Raw genomic sequence first — 18299 nt, forward strand, 5'->3', positions numbered from 1 at the left:
ATACACCAATAAGGGCAATATGGGGTGTTATCAATACATTTCTGATAACAAGGATCCATCCTGCTACAAATTCCCGTGCTGCAAGTCTTGACTACACTTGGACAGTGCCACGCACACTGCCCCCTCCACTCCTTTTGCCATTGCGTGCAGGTGGAGGAGTTATAAGGCATGGGGGCTACGTGTTGCAAGGGCTTCGCCCTGGAGCACAGATAACAATTCTGTCTCTCCATCATTCCTGCTGTGTATTGTGCCCATTGGTACCACTGGCTAGTACGTGTCTGTTGCCACTGCAAAGAGGTAACTGTTGCGCTCCGCTTACTCCTTTCTTTTGAGGTTTGCAGAGTCCTAACATTCCTATGCCATATCGGCCAAATTAATGGTTTCCAAGTCCGTACAGGGGTTTGTGGGTGTATCATCCCAAGGGGCAAGACTGGTCACTCCCAAGTCATCCTCACTGTCTGAAGGAGTGCTACTATCCACAACCTCATCCTTTGGGTCATCAGACCGGTTCTCAAACCCAAAAATTTCCCTTATGGTCTGATCAAACTCCTGTGGTACAGTGACAACTTCTTGTTCTTCTTGTCTGTCCCCTGCTATCCGTTCCTCTTCACTTACCTCGGGCTCCACACCTGACTGTACCTGCGGGACTGCTCTGGTGCAGTGATTGAGATGGTACCAGGTGGAACGTCCCTCTATTTGAACTGTGGTGGGTGACGCCTTGGTTACCGTAAAAGGCCCTTCCCTTCTTGGTTCATTCCACTTTCTTCGAAAAGCTCGCACATAGACCTGATCTCCTGGCTTGATTGGTCCTTCCCTTTGCACAATCTCTGGCTCTTTCCGTTTCTCCTGTGCATAGATAGACTAATGTATCATGGTTAGTTGCTGCATGTATTGTTTTAGTTCTACTTCCAGTTGTTCCAAGCTAGGCCCTTTATATGGTCCTGTCCACTGGGGCACTGGCATGGGCCTACCAGTTAGCATTTCATGCGGTGTTAGACATGTCATTCGATTAGTCTGCATGCGGTAACTCATTAACGCTAACGGCAGCGCGTCAATCCAATTGAGTTTAGTACCCACACAAATTTTATTCAGTTTGGTTTTTAGAGTCCCGTTAATTCTTTCCACCGTGCCCTGCGACTGAGGGTGATACACGCATCCAAACCTCTGCTTTGTTCTTAGTGCTTGCAATACTAATTTGACCACTTTTTGGATAAACGCTGAACCATTGTCTGAGCTGACTTCTGTAGGTATTCCAAATCTTGGGATCACCTCGTTTGTCAGGAATTTTACCACTGTTCCTGCCCCTTGATCTTTCGAAGGTTCCGCTTCTACCCATGTACTGAATCTGTCAATTACTACTAACGTATCTTTTCCCTCTTACTGTCCTTATCATGTCTACTTAGTCAATTACTAAATGTTTAATTAGCCCTTCGGGCATGGGTATATGACCTATTGGGGTTGTAATTCCTTTCCGAACATTATTCTGTGCACATACCTCGCACTGCGACAGCACATGGTCTACTGAAGCCTGTAAATAAGGCGACCAAAAACCGTCCTTTTTTATTTTCCTTATTACTTCCCCCCTTGCACAATGATCCATCCCATGCGCTTCTGAAATCAGGATAGTCAACAACGGGGTGGGTGCTACCAATAAACTGTCCTCCGTCTCCACAGGCCGTCTGGGCTCTGCTTGGCCCCTTTGTCTCCACATTGTCTGCTCTGCCAAAGTTGCCTTACCTTGTATTTCAATCATTGTATTCAATGAAGGCCGACATACATCCAGATGCTTTCCGGGCTGCTTCGTCTGCAGCTTGATTTCCCTTGGTTATTACATCGTTTCCTTTTTTATGTGCCTGACATTTCACTATAGCCAGCGTTTTGGATTTCATCATTGCTGTTATTATATCTAAAACTTGCTGACAGTGCTGTATGGGATCTCCATTACTCTTCTTAAATTCTCTCTGTTTCCACACTGCCCCAAACAAATGACACATTCCATGTGCATATGCCAAATCAGTATAAATGTCTACTTTCTCACCTTCCATCATTTCGCACGCTGCTGTCAGGGCTTTGATTTCGGCTAATTGGGCGGAACACGGTTGGGGGCAAGCTTCCATTCTGAAAGTCTTAAAACTTGTCTGATCCTGCTGCACTACTGAGAAACCTGCATGATTTCCATCATAATCCCTATAACAGGAACCATCTACAAACAAAACCTTTTTATCTTCCTCTTCTAATGGTTCGGATTGTAAATCTGCTCTTAATTTGGCAAATGCCATTGTTTCCCTTACACAGTCATGGGGTTCTCCTTCATGACCCAAGGGGACGTAATCAGCGATACTACTGGTAGTACATCTCTGGAAATGTCAATAACATCTGATATGCTGTTATTCTGGCTGGTGTCAACAGAAATTTACCTCTTTCCAGTAACTCTGTTACCTTGTGGTGTGTGTACAGGATCACAGGGTAGCCCATGGTCATGGATGATGCCTTTTCATAGGCATAGTATAATGCTGCTAGTCCCTGATAAGAGGGTGGGTACCCCTGAGCCACTTCATCCAATTTCGCACTATAGTATGCTATAGGTTGTTTTGCTTTTCCTGTGCCTGTCTCTTGTGTTAGAACCGCTGCAACATAGCCTTCCTGCCGGTTAGACACATACAAATGAAAGTCCTTTTCATAGTCAGGCAAAGCTAACGCTGGAGCTGACTGCAATTCCTGTTTAATAGTATTAAACGCTATTTCCGCCTCCTCGTTCCACTGTAAGCCACTTTTCAAACTTGTATGTCCTGCCTCCTTCATTATTTTCCTTAATGGCATTCCAATTTCAGCAAATTCCCCAATCCAATCTAAACTGTATCCTGTTAATCCTAAAAACGTCATCATCTGCTTTACTGTCTGGGGTTTAGGAGCTTTAGCTATTGCCTCAATTTGACTCGGCGCTATCGCCTTCATTCCCTTGGAGATTACCCTACCTAGGTATTCTACCTGTTGCTTACAGAATTGCAACTTCTTTTTGGATACTTTATGTCCTCCATACACCAGCCTTTCTAAAAGTGTTACGGTATCCTGTTCACACTGCTCCTCACTTTCGGAGCAAATTAACAAATCATCCACATACTGTATTAATGTACTTTCCAATTGTATACCCTCTAAGTCTGCCTTTAATACTTGATTAAAAATGTGCGGTGAGTGCTTAAATCCTTGCGGCATTCTTGTATAGGTATACTTGTTACCTCTGTATGTAAATGCAAATAAATACTGACACTGATCGGCCGGGGAATGCTGAAGAAAGCCGAACACAAATCAATCACTGAAAAATAGCTTGATTCTGGCGGAACGTTAGTCAAAAGTGCGTGGGGGTTGGGGACTACGGCTGGCCAGTCCCCCACTACCTCATTTACTGCTCGTAAATCATGTACCAGTCTCCATTTGGATTTGTCCACTTTTAAGACTGGCAACAGCGGAGTATTACACGGACTATCTATCCTCTTAAGTATGCCTACTTCGAGCAACCCCTGTATTGTGGGCACTATTCCCTCCTCTGCTTCTGACCTTAGAGGGTATTGTGGTCTCCAAGGTGGAACTGCTCCCCTTTTCAGTTTTATTTCTACCGGACTTGCTGTTTTTATTCTCCCTACGTCCGTGTCATGTTGCGACCACAGAATAGATGGTAACCTATCCAGCCTGTTATCTTTTCCCTGACCTTTCTCCTTTTCCAATAGTGACATGTGCAGCTGAGGAATTACTTCGACCTCCTTTATAGTTCCTGTCATATCTATATCTACCATTATTTTCATGTAGTTGTTGTCTCCCGATGCCCATACCTCCTGCATGGTTTTCCTCCAAACCATTACGGTTCCAGCGCGTTTTACTAAGGGTCCTAGGTCTCTAGACTGGTATCCTTCATTCTCCAGCAATGTTACGTGGGGCACAGCCTCCAGTATTCTATACCATTTCTCCAAGAAGGTATTCCACCTGACTTGTAGGGCTGCCCCTTGCTTTCCAATTATTATAGCCTCTCCTCTTAGGTGCTGCCAGGTACATGGCCCCTCGTGCCATCTCTCCTCTAACTCCTTACTCTGAGTCTCGTCAAAAATTACTGTGTAATGTAACTCAGACTTAGGCACTTCCGCCTTGGGCAATATGGCCTGCACGCCCTTTTTCCATTTTTCTCAGGTTTCCCAGATCTGATCTTCTATGTCTCCTATCCAGAAAACATTAGCTTTCTTGATTTCCCGTACTAGTAACTGAGTATTCGCTCTTTCCACACTCAACCCATTTCTAGTGCATTCTAATTTTAATTCTAGTTTTAATAGTGCATCTCTGCCTAGCAAATTAATCAGGGTTCCTTTGGACACTAATACTGGCAGAACTATTCTTTTACTGCCCATCCCCAACTGTACTGGAGCTGTATATTGTGTTAACTGTGTTTTCCCCGAGAACCCTACAGTCTTAATAAATTTTCCTGACGTGGGAAGGTGAAGGGCATACTGTGGCTGTGCACAGGTATACGTAGCTCCAGTGTCTATCATCATGGGTGTCAATTGCCCTTCTAACATAACCTGAACAATGGGTTCTTCTTCCGCCTCCCTTGTTATCACTGGGTAATGTCCCTTCCCACCTGGGTTCTCTGGGCACCCCTAGCATCTTGCATAGGGGTTCACGGGTCCACCTGAGCCTATGGGGGCTGGTTCTTGGCTAACCTGCGGTTCCCTTCTCATCGGTCCCTGTTGGTACGTGACGGGCCATGACCTGAGTGGACAGTCTCTTCTCATGTGTCCTGGCTGGTTACACTCCCAGCACAGTCTCTCTATCTATCTCTCCCCTTGTCTCCTCACTGGCCCTCTTGGTCCATAACCTCTCTGTCCCCCTCCTTGGGATTTCCAGTCCTGTCTGGGCTGCTGTTTAAACTTACTCTGTTCCTGATAGGGCATTCGTGGGAATGCTCCTCCAAAGATCTTTATTATTGGCATGGGGTTTTCTGGCCCCTGTCTGACAGTGCGACCGGTTCCTCCATACAGTGATGTTTCATTCATTTCAACGGTTGCATTCAAATCGGGTGCTACTGGCAGCATCTTTTTTCCCTTCTCTTTTTCCTTCTTTTTGAGTTCTTCAAGCTGCATTTGCATTAGCTTTCTTTGCACCTCTTCCTGCTGCTCAATCAGCTTCTGTTTGTCTTTCCGATATTTCTCAACCGCATGGACTACGTGGTCTCTAAATTCTTGTGAGTTCATTGACATCAGTCCGACCACTTCCTCCAATTTAGATTTAACTTGCGGAGGCATTGCGTCCAAAACAGTGGTTCGGAACAGTATGGTCATAAACGAGTTGCCTTCCACTTCTTGCTCAGTCTCCAGTCTCCACCCGTGTCTAAATTATCTACTTAAGCTATCCTTATCTTCTATTCTGTTCTGCCCGTGCAGACCCCCTTCTCGGGCGGTATCCGCAGAACCTCCTTTTTGCACCTCACCTATTCAGACTCTTAACTTTTCTTAAGGTGGTATTCATGAGGATTTTCTCTTTTCTTTCTTTCCCTGTCCATTCAGACCTTCGTCTCGTACGAAGCGGTATCCACAGGGACTTACCAACACCACGTGGAATTTTTCTCACTTAACTTCTTATTACTTTATTCATATTCACCCCCCTCACTGCAGTGTTCTTGATTAATCCTCCGAGCCTCCTTTTTAACCCTCAATTCTGCCAGATTCTTTGAATCGGAGAGACCCTTCGGCAGTTGTTTCACACTTCTGAGTCCCCGAGATCTCCCCAAAAACCAACAGAATTCTTAGTCCAAATTGTCACTAAAAAGCGCTTACCTTTGTTTGGGTGCACTCTGAATTCTGTTAGCTCAGTGGAGGTCCCCCAGGGACCGGGAAGCGCCCTCAATTTGCCGTTTCCTTCTTCCATGGGTCTCTTCCCAATCTTGCCCGACTATGCCAGTTTTGTCGTGGTTTTACAAATGACAAGGAAGCGCCGAAGATTCTTCAAGAAATGTTTAAACTTTAATTTGCAAAGTAAAGCTGAGACAGACAGTGGACTAGGCTGTGTAAGTCTGTCACTGACTGCCCATTTGTCGTTTTCACACAGCATTCTTTATAGCCCTTCTGGGTTAGCGTACCGCTGTAAGTTTTTTACTTTAACTAATAAATCAATTACTCTTATCTCTCTTACTTGGCTACATTCGTTTTTCTCGAGGGGTTAAAAGTACACAGGTTTCATTCAATGGTTACATCCCAAATACCACAGTAATCCCACGCACTCAGTAACAGACACTTAATGCATAATAAAAGCATGGTCAACATCTGAATAAACACCTGATACGGAATAAAAGCACACTTAAAATAAACACTTAGAAAACAGAGTTAAAATGTTTTCCAATAGTACTTATCCAAATTTCTCTTAAACGTTGAAATTGAGCTTGCATGCACCACTTGTGCTGGCAGCTCATTCCACACTGAGTCAAGAAGTTTCCCCTCATGTGCCCTTAAACTCCTTACCTTTTAGCCTTAATCCATGACTTCTCGTTGTAGTCTCACCCAACCTCAGTGGAAAAGGTCTTCTTGCATTAACCTCATCAATACACATCATAATTTTGTATACCTCTATCAAATCTCCTCTCAATCTTCTACCTTCCAAGGAGTAAAGTCCTAACCTATTTAATCTTTCCTTATAACTCAGGTCCTCCAGACCCAGCAACATCCTCGTAAATTTTCTCTACTCTTTCAATGTTGTTTACATCTTTCCTGTAGGTAGGTGACCAAAGTTGCACACAATATTCCAAGTTAGGCACAATCAATATCGAGTACAACTTCAACATACAGTGGCATGCAAAGGTTTGGACACCCCGGTCAAAATTTCTGTTACTGTGAATAGTTAAGTGAGTAGAAGATGAACTGATCTCCAAAACTCATAAAGTTAAAGATGAAACATTCTTTTCAACATTTTAAGCAAGATTAGTGTATTATTTTTGTTTTGTGCAATTTTAGAGTGAATAAAAGGAAAGGAGCACCATGCAAAAGTTTGGGCACCCCAAGAGATTTGAGCTCTTCGATAACTTCTACCAAGGTCTCAGACCTCAATTAGCCTGTTAGGGCTATGGCTTGTTCACAGTCATTGTTAGGAAAGGCCAGGTGATGCAAATTTCAAAACTTTATAAATACCCTGACTCCTCAAACCTTGTTCCAACAATCAGTAACCATGGGCTCCTCTAAGCAGCTGCCTAGCACTCTGAAAATGAAAATAAATGATGCCCACAAAGCAGGAGAAGGCTATATGAAGCTAGCAAAGCATTTTAAGGTAGCTGTTTCCTCAGTTCGTAATGTAATTAAAAAATGGCAGTTAACAGGAACAGTGGAGATCAAGTTGAGGTCGGGAAGACCAAGAAAACTTTCCAAAACTGCTTGTAGGATTGCTAGAAAGGCAAATCAAAACCCCCGTTTGACTGCAAAAGACCTTCAGGAAGATTTAACAGACTCTGGAGTGGTGGTGCACAGTTCTACTGTGCAGCGACACCTGTACAAATATGACCTTCATGGAAGAGTCATCAGAAGAAAACCTTTCCTGCATCCTCACCACAAATTCAGTGGCAGAAGTTTGCAAAGGAACATCTAAACAAGCCTGATGCATTTTGGAAACAAGTCCTGTGGACTGATGAAGTTAAAATAGAACTTTTTGGCTGCAATGAGCAAAGGTATGTTCGGAGAAAAAAAGGTGCAGAATTTCATGAAAAAAGCACTTCTCCAACTGTTAAGCATGGGGGGGGTGGATCAATCATGCTTTGGGCTTGTGTTGCAGCCAGTGGCACAGGGAACATTTCACTGGTAGAGGGAAGAATGAATTCAATTAGATACCAGCAAATTCTGGAAGCAAACATCACACACTGTAAGAAAGCCGAAGATGAAAAGCGGATAGCTTCTACAACAGGATAATGAACCTAAACACACCTCAAAATCCACAGTGGACTACTGAAGAGGCACAAGCTGAAGGTTTTGCCGTGGCCCTCACAGTCCCTCGATCGAAACATCATCGAAAATCTGTGGATAGACCTCAAAAGAGCCGTGCATGGAAGACGACCCAAGAATCTCACAGAACTAGAAGCCTTTTGCAAGGAAGAATGGGCGAAAATCCCCCAAACAAGAATTGAAAGACTCTTTGCTGGTGACAGAAAGCATTTGCAAGCTGTGATACTTGCCAAAGCGGGTGTTAATAAGTACTGACCATGCAGGGTGCCCAAACTTTTGCTTCGGGCCCTTTTCCTTTTTTGCTATTTTGAAAGTGTAAAAGATGGAAATTAAAAAGTAATCTTGCTTAAAATATTAAATGTGTCATCTTTAACTTTGTGCCTTTTGGAAATCAGGTCATCTTTTACTTGCTTAGCTATTCACAGTAACAGAAATTTTGACAGGGGTGCCCAAACTTTTGCATACCACTGTAAAATACCACCTCCTGTACCCAATACACTGATTTATAAATGCCAATGTGCCAAAAGCTTTCTTTATGATCCTATCTACTCGTGCCACTACTTTCAATGAATTATGGACCTGTATTCCGAGATCCCTTTGTTCTACCACACATCTCAGTGCACTGCCGTGCACTAAGACCTACCCTGGTTGGTCATACCAAAGTGCAACACCTCACACTGTCTGCATGAAGTTCCATCTGTCATTTTTTAGCCTATTTTTTCAGCTGATGTAGATTCCCTCTGCAAGCCATGATAGCCTTCCTCAGTGTCCACTACACCCCCAGTCTTAGTGTCATCTGCAAATTTGCTGATCCAGTTGACCACATTATTATCCAGATCATTAATATAGATAACAAGCAACAAAGGACCCAGTTTAGAACCCTGCGGCACTCCACAAGTCATATGCCTCCAGTCAGTGAGGCAACCCTCTACTACCACTCTTTGGCTTCTTCCACAAAGCCAATGTCTAATGCAATTTAGTACCTCAGCTTGACTGTTGAATGACTAAACCTTCTTGACCAAACTCCCATGCGAGACCTTATCAAGTGCTTTGCTAAAGTCTATGTAGACAACATCCACTGCCTTGCCTTCATCCACTTTCCTGGTAACTTCCCCTATAATGTTGGTGAGACATGACCTACCACGCACAAAGCCATGCTGACTAGCCTTAGTCCATGTCTACCAAATACTCGTATCTGGTCCCTTAGAATACTTTACAAAAACTTTCCCACAACTGATGTCAGACTCACCGGGCTATAATTTCCTGGTTTGTGTTTGGAGCCTTTTTTAAATATAGAAAACATACAGCACAATACAGGCCCTTTGGCCCATAAAGCTGTGCTGAACATGTCCTTACCTTAAAACTACCTAGGGTTTCCCATAGCTCTCTATTTTTTTAAGCTCTATGTATCCATCCAGGAGACTCTTAAAAGACCCTATCGTTTCCGCCTCCACCACCGCTGCCGGCAGCCCATTCCACGCACTCACCACTCTCTGCGTTGTTTTTTTTCAAAAATATGACAACTTACCCCTGACATCTCCTCTGTACCTATTCCCAAGCACCTTAAAACAATGCCTCCCTCGTGCTAGCTATTTCAGCCCTGGGAAAAAGCCTCCCACTATCCACACGATCAATGGCTCTCATTATCTTGTACACCTCTATCGGGTCACCTCTCATCCTCCGTCATTCCAAGGAGAAAAGGCCGAGTTCACTCAACCTATTCTCATAAGGCGTGTTCCGCAATCCAGGCAACATCCTTGTAAATCTGCTTTGCACCCTTTCTATGGTTTCCACGTCCTTCCTGTAGGGAGGCGACCAAAATTGAGCACAGTATTTCAAGTGGGGTCTGACCAAGGTCCTATATAGCTGCAATATTACCTCTCAGCTCTTGAACTCAATCCCACGATTGATGAAGGCCAATGCACCGTATGCCTTCTTAACCACAGAGCCAACCTGCGCAGCAGCTTTGAATCTGCTGTGGACTTGGACCCCAAGATCCCTCTAATCCTCCACACTGTCAAGAGTCTTGCCATTAATACTATATTTGACCTACCAAAGTGAACCATCTCACACTTAACTGGGTTGAGCTCCATTTGCCACTTCTTAGCCCAGTTTTGCATCCTATCAATGTCCCGCTGTAACCTCTGACAGCCCTCCACACTATCCACAACACCCCCAACCTTTGTGTCATCAGCAAATTTACTAACCCATCCCTCCACTTCCTCATCCAGGGCATTTATAAAAATCACAAAGAGTAGGGGTCCCAGAACAGATCCCTGAGGCATACCACTGGTCACCGGCCTCCATGCAGAATATGACCTGTCTACAACCACTCTTTGCCTTCTGTGGGCAAACCAGTTCTGGATCCACAAAGCAGTGTCCCCTTGGATCCCATGCCTCCTTACTTTCTCAATAAGCCTTGCATGGAGTACCTTATCAAATGCCTTGCTAAAATTCATATACACTAACTACATCTATGACTCTACCTTCAATGTGTTTAGTCACATCCTCAAAATTCAATCAGGCTTGTAAGGCACAATCTGCCTTTGACAAAGCTATGCAGACTATTTCTAATCATATTATGCCTCCCCAAATGTTCATAAATCCTTCCTCTTAGGATCTTCTCCATCAACTTACCAACCATTGAAGTAAGACACACTGGCATATAATTTCCTGGGCTATCCCTACTCCCTTTCTTGAATAAGGGAACAACATCCGCAACCCTCCAATCCTCTGGAATCTCTCCCGTCCTCATTGATGATGCAAAGATCATCACCAGAGGCTCAGCAATCTCCCTCCTCGCTTCCCACAGTAGCCTGGGGTATATCCAGTCCGGTCCCGGTGACTTATCCAACTTGATGCTTTCCAAAAGCTCCAGCACATCCTCTTCCTTAATATCTACATGCTCAAGCTTTTCAGTCTGCTGCAAGTCATCCCTACAATTGCCAAGATCCGTTTTGCTTCAGTATTCACTACAGAAGTATTCATTAAGTACCTCTGCTATTTCCTCCGGTTCCATACACACTTTTCCACTGTCACACTTGATTGGTCCTATTCTCTCATGTCTTATCCTCTTGCTGTTCACATACTTGTAGAATGCCTTGGGGTTTTCCTTAATCCTGTCTGCCAAGCCTTCTAATGGTCCCTTCTGGCTCTCCTAATTTCATTCTTAAGCTCCTTCCTGCTAGCCTTATAATCTTCTAGATCTCCATCATTACCTAGTTTTTTGAACCTTTTGTAAGCTCTTCTTTTCTTCTTGACTGGATTTACAACAGCCTTTGTACATCTAGAAACAGCAGAACAAATTAGCTATCCTCCAATCCTCTCGTCCCTGTCTTGTTGCTGAGGATGATTTAAATATCTCTGCTAGGGCCCTGTCAGTTTCTGCACTTATCTCCCGCAGTGTCCGAGGGAATGCCTTGTCAGCCCTGGGGAATTATCCACCCTGATTTTCCTCAGGTTAGGAAACAACACCACCTCTAATCTATACAGGGTCCATGAAGTTGATGCTGCTTTACCTCACTTCTCCAGACTAAATACAGATGCAAAAAATCCTTTTAAGATCTCCCCATCTTTTCTGGCTCCATATATGGATTACCATTCTGGTCTTCCTGAGGATCAATTGTGTCCTTTTGCAATCATTTTGCTCTTAACATATCTATAGAATCCCTTGGGATTCTCCTTTATCTTTATTTGCTGCAGCAACTTCATGCCTTCTTTTTGCCTTTCTGATTTCTTGAGTAATCTCTTGCATTTTTATACTCCGTAAGCATCTCATTTATTTCTACCCACCTATACCTGCTGTGGACCGCTTTTTCTCTGAACCGGAGCCTCAATATCGCTAGAAAAACCAAGGTTTTCTACACTTGTTATCTTTACATTTTATTCTGAGAGGCACATACAAGCTTTTGCTTTTGAAGGCTGCCTGCTTACCAAGTGCACCTTTTTCAGAAAACAGCCTGTCCCAATGCATGCTTGCCAGATCACTTCTGATACTATTAGTATTGGCCTTACTCCAATTTAGAATCTCAACCTGGGGGCTAGAGCTTTCTTTTTGCGTATTTACTTAGAAACTAGAGGTATTGTTCTCCTGCACAAAATTCTGTCACCTGGTCTGTCTCATTCCATTAGCAGATCCAGTATCGCACATGAAGACCTTGTGGGTAAAAGACTAATCGTTGATTCAGATGTGCAACCCAATTCAAAAACTGTTTGCCTTGTATTGCTCTCCATAACTCTACTAGTCCAGTGGACAGAACTGAACTAGTTTCTCCTAACATGTGCAAAAATTGTTTCCTTGATGAAGAGAAGTTGGCTGAATCTGGGTTAGGAAGGCTCCCATTCTGAGCCATTAATAATTAGTCTTATCAATGAAAGTTTGTTACTACTGTTCTGTAGAGTAATGTTTATTTTGGTTTAATAGTTTTAGATCTAATTCCTTGTGCTTAAAAATTAACAATAAGTATAATTGTTGCAGCAATAGAAAGACAGTACAATAGTATTGTGGTCTCCCGAGAGTGGATCTTGGACAGTGTTGCTCGCTATGAACACCATCAACTAAAAGATTATCAGATCTGCCTTCTGGACTGAAAATCAGCACAATCTGGATATGCTGAGGATGTATTTGTTATTTAAGTAGAATTTGTATATAATCTAAATAATGGTTATTTAGGTGTAATGTAAGTAACTGCTTAAGAACTATTACAATAGAGTAAAATTCTAGTCATAAATGCATAGCTGAAGGTTGTATTTTCACTTTGGATTCAGTTGCAAATGTTTAGTATTAACACCTTTGTGCTAAATGTTGAGTCATGAAACTGTTTTGTTTAAAAACAAAATTTGTGTTATATGGCAGGTTCAGAATTTAAGCCTCATCTATTAGTGCACGTGGTACTGATAAAATTCAGCTTTGGAAATGAAGGAAAACATTGTGTATTGCCCTCGTAAACACAAAAATTGTTACATTCTATGAAGTATGTAATCAATTACACAAGTATTTTGTCAGCTACAGTATTACAGGCAATAAGATTGCTTTTAGATTGTTTTATCTCTGTATTTATGCATAAACTCACTTTGTACTTCCCAGCTTTGTGATATGCATTGTAGCTGCTGAATTCTTTCATTTGAGAAACCTGCAATTACTGTACCATTGTGCAACTGTACTTTTGTTCTGCTGTTCCTACCTCTGGCCAAAAAGGTAGAAGAGATGAAGCTCACTGATCTTTCAGAAGTTGTCCTGTTGGCCTGTCTTAAAAACCGTTTTGAATTTAGTCTTCTGGTTTCTGAATCTATCAGTTTTTTTTGAGTTCTTGTTGCAGCCTCAGTTTTAAATGCATAATTAACTTTACCAAAAAGAGAAACTTAAGACTGTATTAAATTTAATACATGAGAGTTTATTTGTTTGTCCAATTTCATTTAAATAGTAAAAATTATTAATCATTTACAATCTTCCTTGCTTCCCTGGTGTACTATAGGTCTTGGATGCAAATAGCAGCTATTTTTATTGTATTTCCATGCCATTTTTTTCTAAGTTGTTTCTTTTGTATAACATTTTATTAATGCTAGCCAAAGTTAGACAAGAACTGATTTGTATATAAAGTTAAGGTTGCTGATATAGTCGAGGAATATTTGACCTAAATATACAGGTTGTAATAATATCAGTACTGGAGATTTCTTTGGCACCATAACGTTTTAATTTGATCTACAATCCAAAATATATATTAATATGCTAACTGAATTTTGTGTTCTGTGATCTCAAGGATTTCTGTATTCCAAACTTAACTCTGCTTTCTTCCATGGTTAATTGTATTCTAATTACCCAATCAATTTGGGACTTTTGGGTTTTGAATACAGTGGTGACCTTGGGCCTTTACTTTTCTCGTGTCAGCAATTTAAAGTCGAGTTTGAAAATGTGAGAAAAGTCTGAATGAAAGGCTTAGAGTTGTCTATTCTGTAATTGAAATAACTTGGCAGCAGTTTGATTTTAAATTCTACTGTAATGAGTTTTTGTGCTACAGCAAAATATCCAAAAGCACGTTGAAGGCATTAATGGCACTGTAACAACCTGTACCCATTATAACTAAACCAGTGGGAAAATTGACAGAACCGCAAAAAAAGACTACATCCAGGCAATCACTTGCTCTGGTTTAAGCTCCTGCCTGCCTTCAGCAGAAATCTTCCATGGGCTGTATTGAATTTTTTCATTTGAGAGCTTCAGTGACTAATTTGTACTGTCAAAAATTCAGTGAAGATGTGTTGGGAGAATACAAATTCTTGGATTATAAACAAAAGAAAAAGTTATTGATTTACTATAAGAAAACTTGTTTTTTTTCCCCCGAATACTTCTGCTGAAGTTCACAGCCCTGGTTCTAAAGTCTGTTTAACTTCAAACACATTGTAGAATATTTGCAATTGATTATATATTAGAATTTCTCTTGTTGATTTTGTGTGGATTGAAATGCATCACCTTTATTGACCTCTGTCCTCAGAGCAAGTTCCACAAAGAAACAGCTGGCTTTTTAAAGGTGTGGCTAGAGGAAGAACTATTTTCTGATATTTGCTGCTGTGCTTTCCTTTGAAAGATGCCAGGTTCTGAATCTTTGATATATGATTGAATTTGGGAATACTGGTCATATTTCAAAGATCTGAGGCAACATTCTGGTCCATGACATTAGTTATCTATCAGTTGAAGTTCCAATATAGTGGGAAATACAGTTGTGTTCCTTGTGTGTGATGTAACTGTTGTACTGAAATGTAAAAATCTTTATAATCCTTTGTAAAATGGTAATGCACTTGATAGTAATGATTAAAACAAAATACATTATAGCTGAGCTGCTTTTTATAAATTTAGATCAAACTAATTTAAATAATGCAAAGTTTCACATGGCAAAGTAGCTCAATTATAGTTATTCAAAGATTGTAATTTACTACAAGTAAGTTGTACAAGCAATATAAATTGAACTTTTTATCTGCCTATTTCAATTGTAGTTGTGCATCTTGGTGGGAAAGAAGCTGCTCGAAATAAATTCATGGGGCAGCTATGTAATTAAAGATGAGATTGTGACTGCCTACCTTTTTCAAAAGGATACTTTAATGAACATCTGATGTGCATTTTGGTAAAAGTTGTACAATAACTTGATGTAAGATCGTTAATCTGAAGCATTGAAACTCCTTTGTTCTTCACAAATATTGCCTAATTTACAAAGCATTTCTAAGATTTTCAGTTTTATTTTGATTGCTGGGATCCACAATATCTTGCATTGCTAAAGTAGAATTTTGCTGGCTTGTTTTGATTCAGGTGTAAAGCAGTTTATTCCATTGTTATTTTTGCCAAAGATGTATTTGTGAGTGTAGGTTAAATAAATATGACTTGGGTCACTATATTGTATCTCAATGAATTGTATACCTGTGCCCCAAAAACTTATGTTCTACCACAATCTGCACTATCATGCACTGTTTAAGACCTATCCTGGGTGGTACTACCAGCATGCAAACCTTCGCACTTGTCTGCATTAAACGCCATTTGCCATTTTTCCAGCTGATGCAAGTCCCTCTGCAAGCCATGAAAGCCACCTTCACTGTCCAGTACACCCCACCCTTGGTGTCGTCTTCAAATTTGCTGATCCATTTAACCACATTATCCAGGTCATTGATTATGGATGACAAACAGCAAGAGACCCAGCCACAATCCCTGTGGCACACCACTAGTCACGGGCCTCTAGTCAGAGAGGCAACTATCTACTACTACTACCACTCCCTGGCTTCTCCCACCAAGCCAAGGTCTAATCCAATTTGCTACCTCATCCTGAATGCCGAGCAACTGAAGCTTGACCAGCCTCTCATGCCTTGCAAAAGTCCATGTAGACAACTTTCAGTTCCTCAAAACTATATAAGGTTGGTTAGACATGACCTACCATGCACAAAGCTATGCTGACTATTCTTAATGTCTATACAAATACTTACAGTATATATCTGGTCCTTTAGAATATCTTCCATTAACTTTCCCACAACTGATGTTAGACTCATCGGCCTATAATTTCCTGGTTTATGTTTAGAGTCTTTTTAAACAGCAGAACAACATTAGCTATCCTCCAGTTCTCTGGTACCTCTCCTGTTGCTGAGGATGTTTTAAATATCTCTGCTAGGGCCCCAACAATTTCTGCGCTTGCCTCCCGTGGGGTCCGAGGGAATGCCTAGTCAGGCCCTAAGGATTTATCCATCTTGATTTCCCTCCTCTGAAATCTGTACGGGGTCTTTGAAGTTGTTGCCGCTTGCCTCACTTCTATAGATTCTGTATCCATCTGAGTAAATTCAGATGCAAAGAATGCATTTATTCAAGATCTTATTCCCCCATCTGTTTTGGCTCCAAACATGGATTACCATTGTGGTCTTCCTGAGGACTAATTTTGTCCCTTGCAATCCTTTTGCTCACACCATATCTGTAGAATGCCTTGGGATTCTCCTTCTCTTTATCTGTCAGAGCAACTTTATTGCTTCTGTTAGTCTTTCTGATTTCTTCCTTGTTCTCTTGCATTTCTTATACTCCATAAGCATCTCACTTGTTCCTACCTGCTATGCACCTCCTTTTTTATTCTTAACCAGGGCCTCAATATCTTTTGAAAACAAAGGTTCCCTACACTTGCTATCTTTACCTTTTATTCTGACAGGCACATACAGGTTTTGTACTCTTAATTTTGGTTTTGAAGGCCTACCACTTTCCAAGTACTGTACACCTTTGCCAGAAGACAGCTTGTCCCAATCCACACTTGCCAGATCATTTCCAATACCATCAAAATTGGCCTTCCTCCAATTTGGAATCTCAACCCCCTGACCAGACGTATCTTTTTGCATATTTACTTTGAAACTGACATTGTAGTCACTGGATGCAAAGTGTTTCACTACATAAACTTCTGTCGCCTGCCCTGTCTCATTCCCTAATAGCAGATCCAGTATTACACGTTCTCTCATTGAGACTTCTGCATACTGGTGAAGGAAACTCTAGCCCTTCTAGTTCTTTTACAGTATGGGAGTCCCAGTCAATCTGTGCAAAGTAAAATCACCTACTATAACAACCTTGTGTTTCTTACAACAGTCTGCGATCTCTTTACAAATTTGTTCCTCAATCTCTAGAACTTTTGGGTGGACTGTAATATAGTCCAATTAACGTGGTCATACTTTTCTTATTTCTCTGTTTCACCAATGAAGCCTCACTAGATGAGTTCTCCAGTCTGTCATGAGCACTGCCATGACATTTTCCCTGACTAGTAATGCCTCTCCTCCCCCCTTAATCCTTCCTGTTTTGTCACATATAAAACAATGGAACCCCGGAATATTGAGCTACCAGTCCTGTTGCTCCTACAACCAAGTCTCACTAATGGCTACAATGTCATAATTTCAGGTGTTGCCCTGAGCTCATTCATCTTTTCTACGATATTGCTTGCATTGAAATATACACAGCTCAGTACACAATGCTCAACCTTTTGATCCCTGACTTTGAGGTCTTACTAACATTTGTCTCCACAACTTCTCCATTAACTGTTCTGGCACTCTGGTTCTCATCCGCCTGCAACTCTAGTTTAAACCCCACCATGCAGCATTAAAACTTCCTGCTAGGATATTAGACACCCTCTAGTTCAGGTGCAAACGGTCCCTTCTGTACAGGTCCCACCTTTCTTGAAGAGAGCCCAATGATCCAAAAATGCTATGCCCTCCTTCCTACACCAACTCCTTAGCCATATATTAAATTGTATAATCTTCCTCGTTCTGATCTCGCTAGCATGTGGCACGGGTAACAGTCCTGAGATCACAACCCTGGTGATCCAGCCCTTTAACTTAGCACCTAACTCCCTTTGCCTACCTCTCATCAATCGTCCTACCCATGACATTGGTACCTATATGGACCACGACCTCTGGCTATTCACTCTCCCATTTAAGAATGCTGAGGACTTGATCCAAGATGTCCCGGACCCTGGCACCAGGGAGGCAATGTGCCATTCGGGAATCTCGTTCTCGCCAACAGAACCTACTGTCCATTACCCTAACTAATGAATGCCATCACCACAGTGTGTCTCTTCTCCCCCTTCCCTTCTGAGCCACAGTGCTAGAGACCCGTCCACTGTGACTTTCCTCTGTTAAGTCATTCCCCCCCCCACCCCAAACAGTATCTAAAGTGATAAACCTGTTGTTGAGGGGGATGGCTTCAGGGGTACATTGCACTGGATCGGTAACCCCTTTCCCCTTCCTTCTTGTCACCCAGTTTCTTGTGTCCAGTACCTCTCCATATGTCTTATCTATCACCCCTTCAGCCTCCTGAATAATCCAGAGTTAATCCAGAGT

General features: G+C 41.9%; 1 protein-coding gene across 3 annotated transcripts in view; it reads left to right on the plus strand.

Annotated features, from left to right (window-relative positions):
* Positions 1 to 18299, plus strand: part of LOC140191727 (breast cancer type 1 susceptibility protein homolog) — a 200395-nt gene that overhangs the window by 91100 nt on the left and 90996 nt on the right. Inside the window, exon 21 of one of the 3 annotated variants that reach the window (XM_072249418.1) lies at positions 12442 to 12530. The exons of 1 other annotated variant lie outside the window; for it this stretch is intronic. Coding sequence is in view for 1 of the 2 variants with exons in the window: in XM_072249415.1 (XP_072105516.1) it covers positions 12442 to 12554 (113 nt within the window). In the remaining variant the exon portion in view is untranslated. Of the gene's footprint in view, positions 1 to 12441; positions 15345 to 18299 lie in introns of those variants that run through there. One more of the 3 variants, XM_072249415.1, reaches the window with a different exon arrangement.

Source organism: Mobula birostris, chromosome X, assembly GCF_030028105.1.
Source record: "Mobula birostris isolate sMobBir1 chromosome X, sMobBir1.hap1, whole genome shotgun sequence".
Taxonomy (NCBI): domain Eukaryota; kingdom Metazoa; phylum Chordata; class Chondrichthyes; order Myliobatiformes; family Myliobatidae; genus Mobula; species Mobula birostris.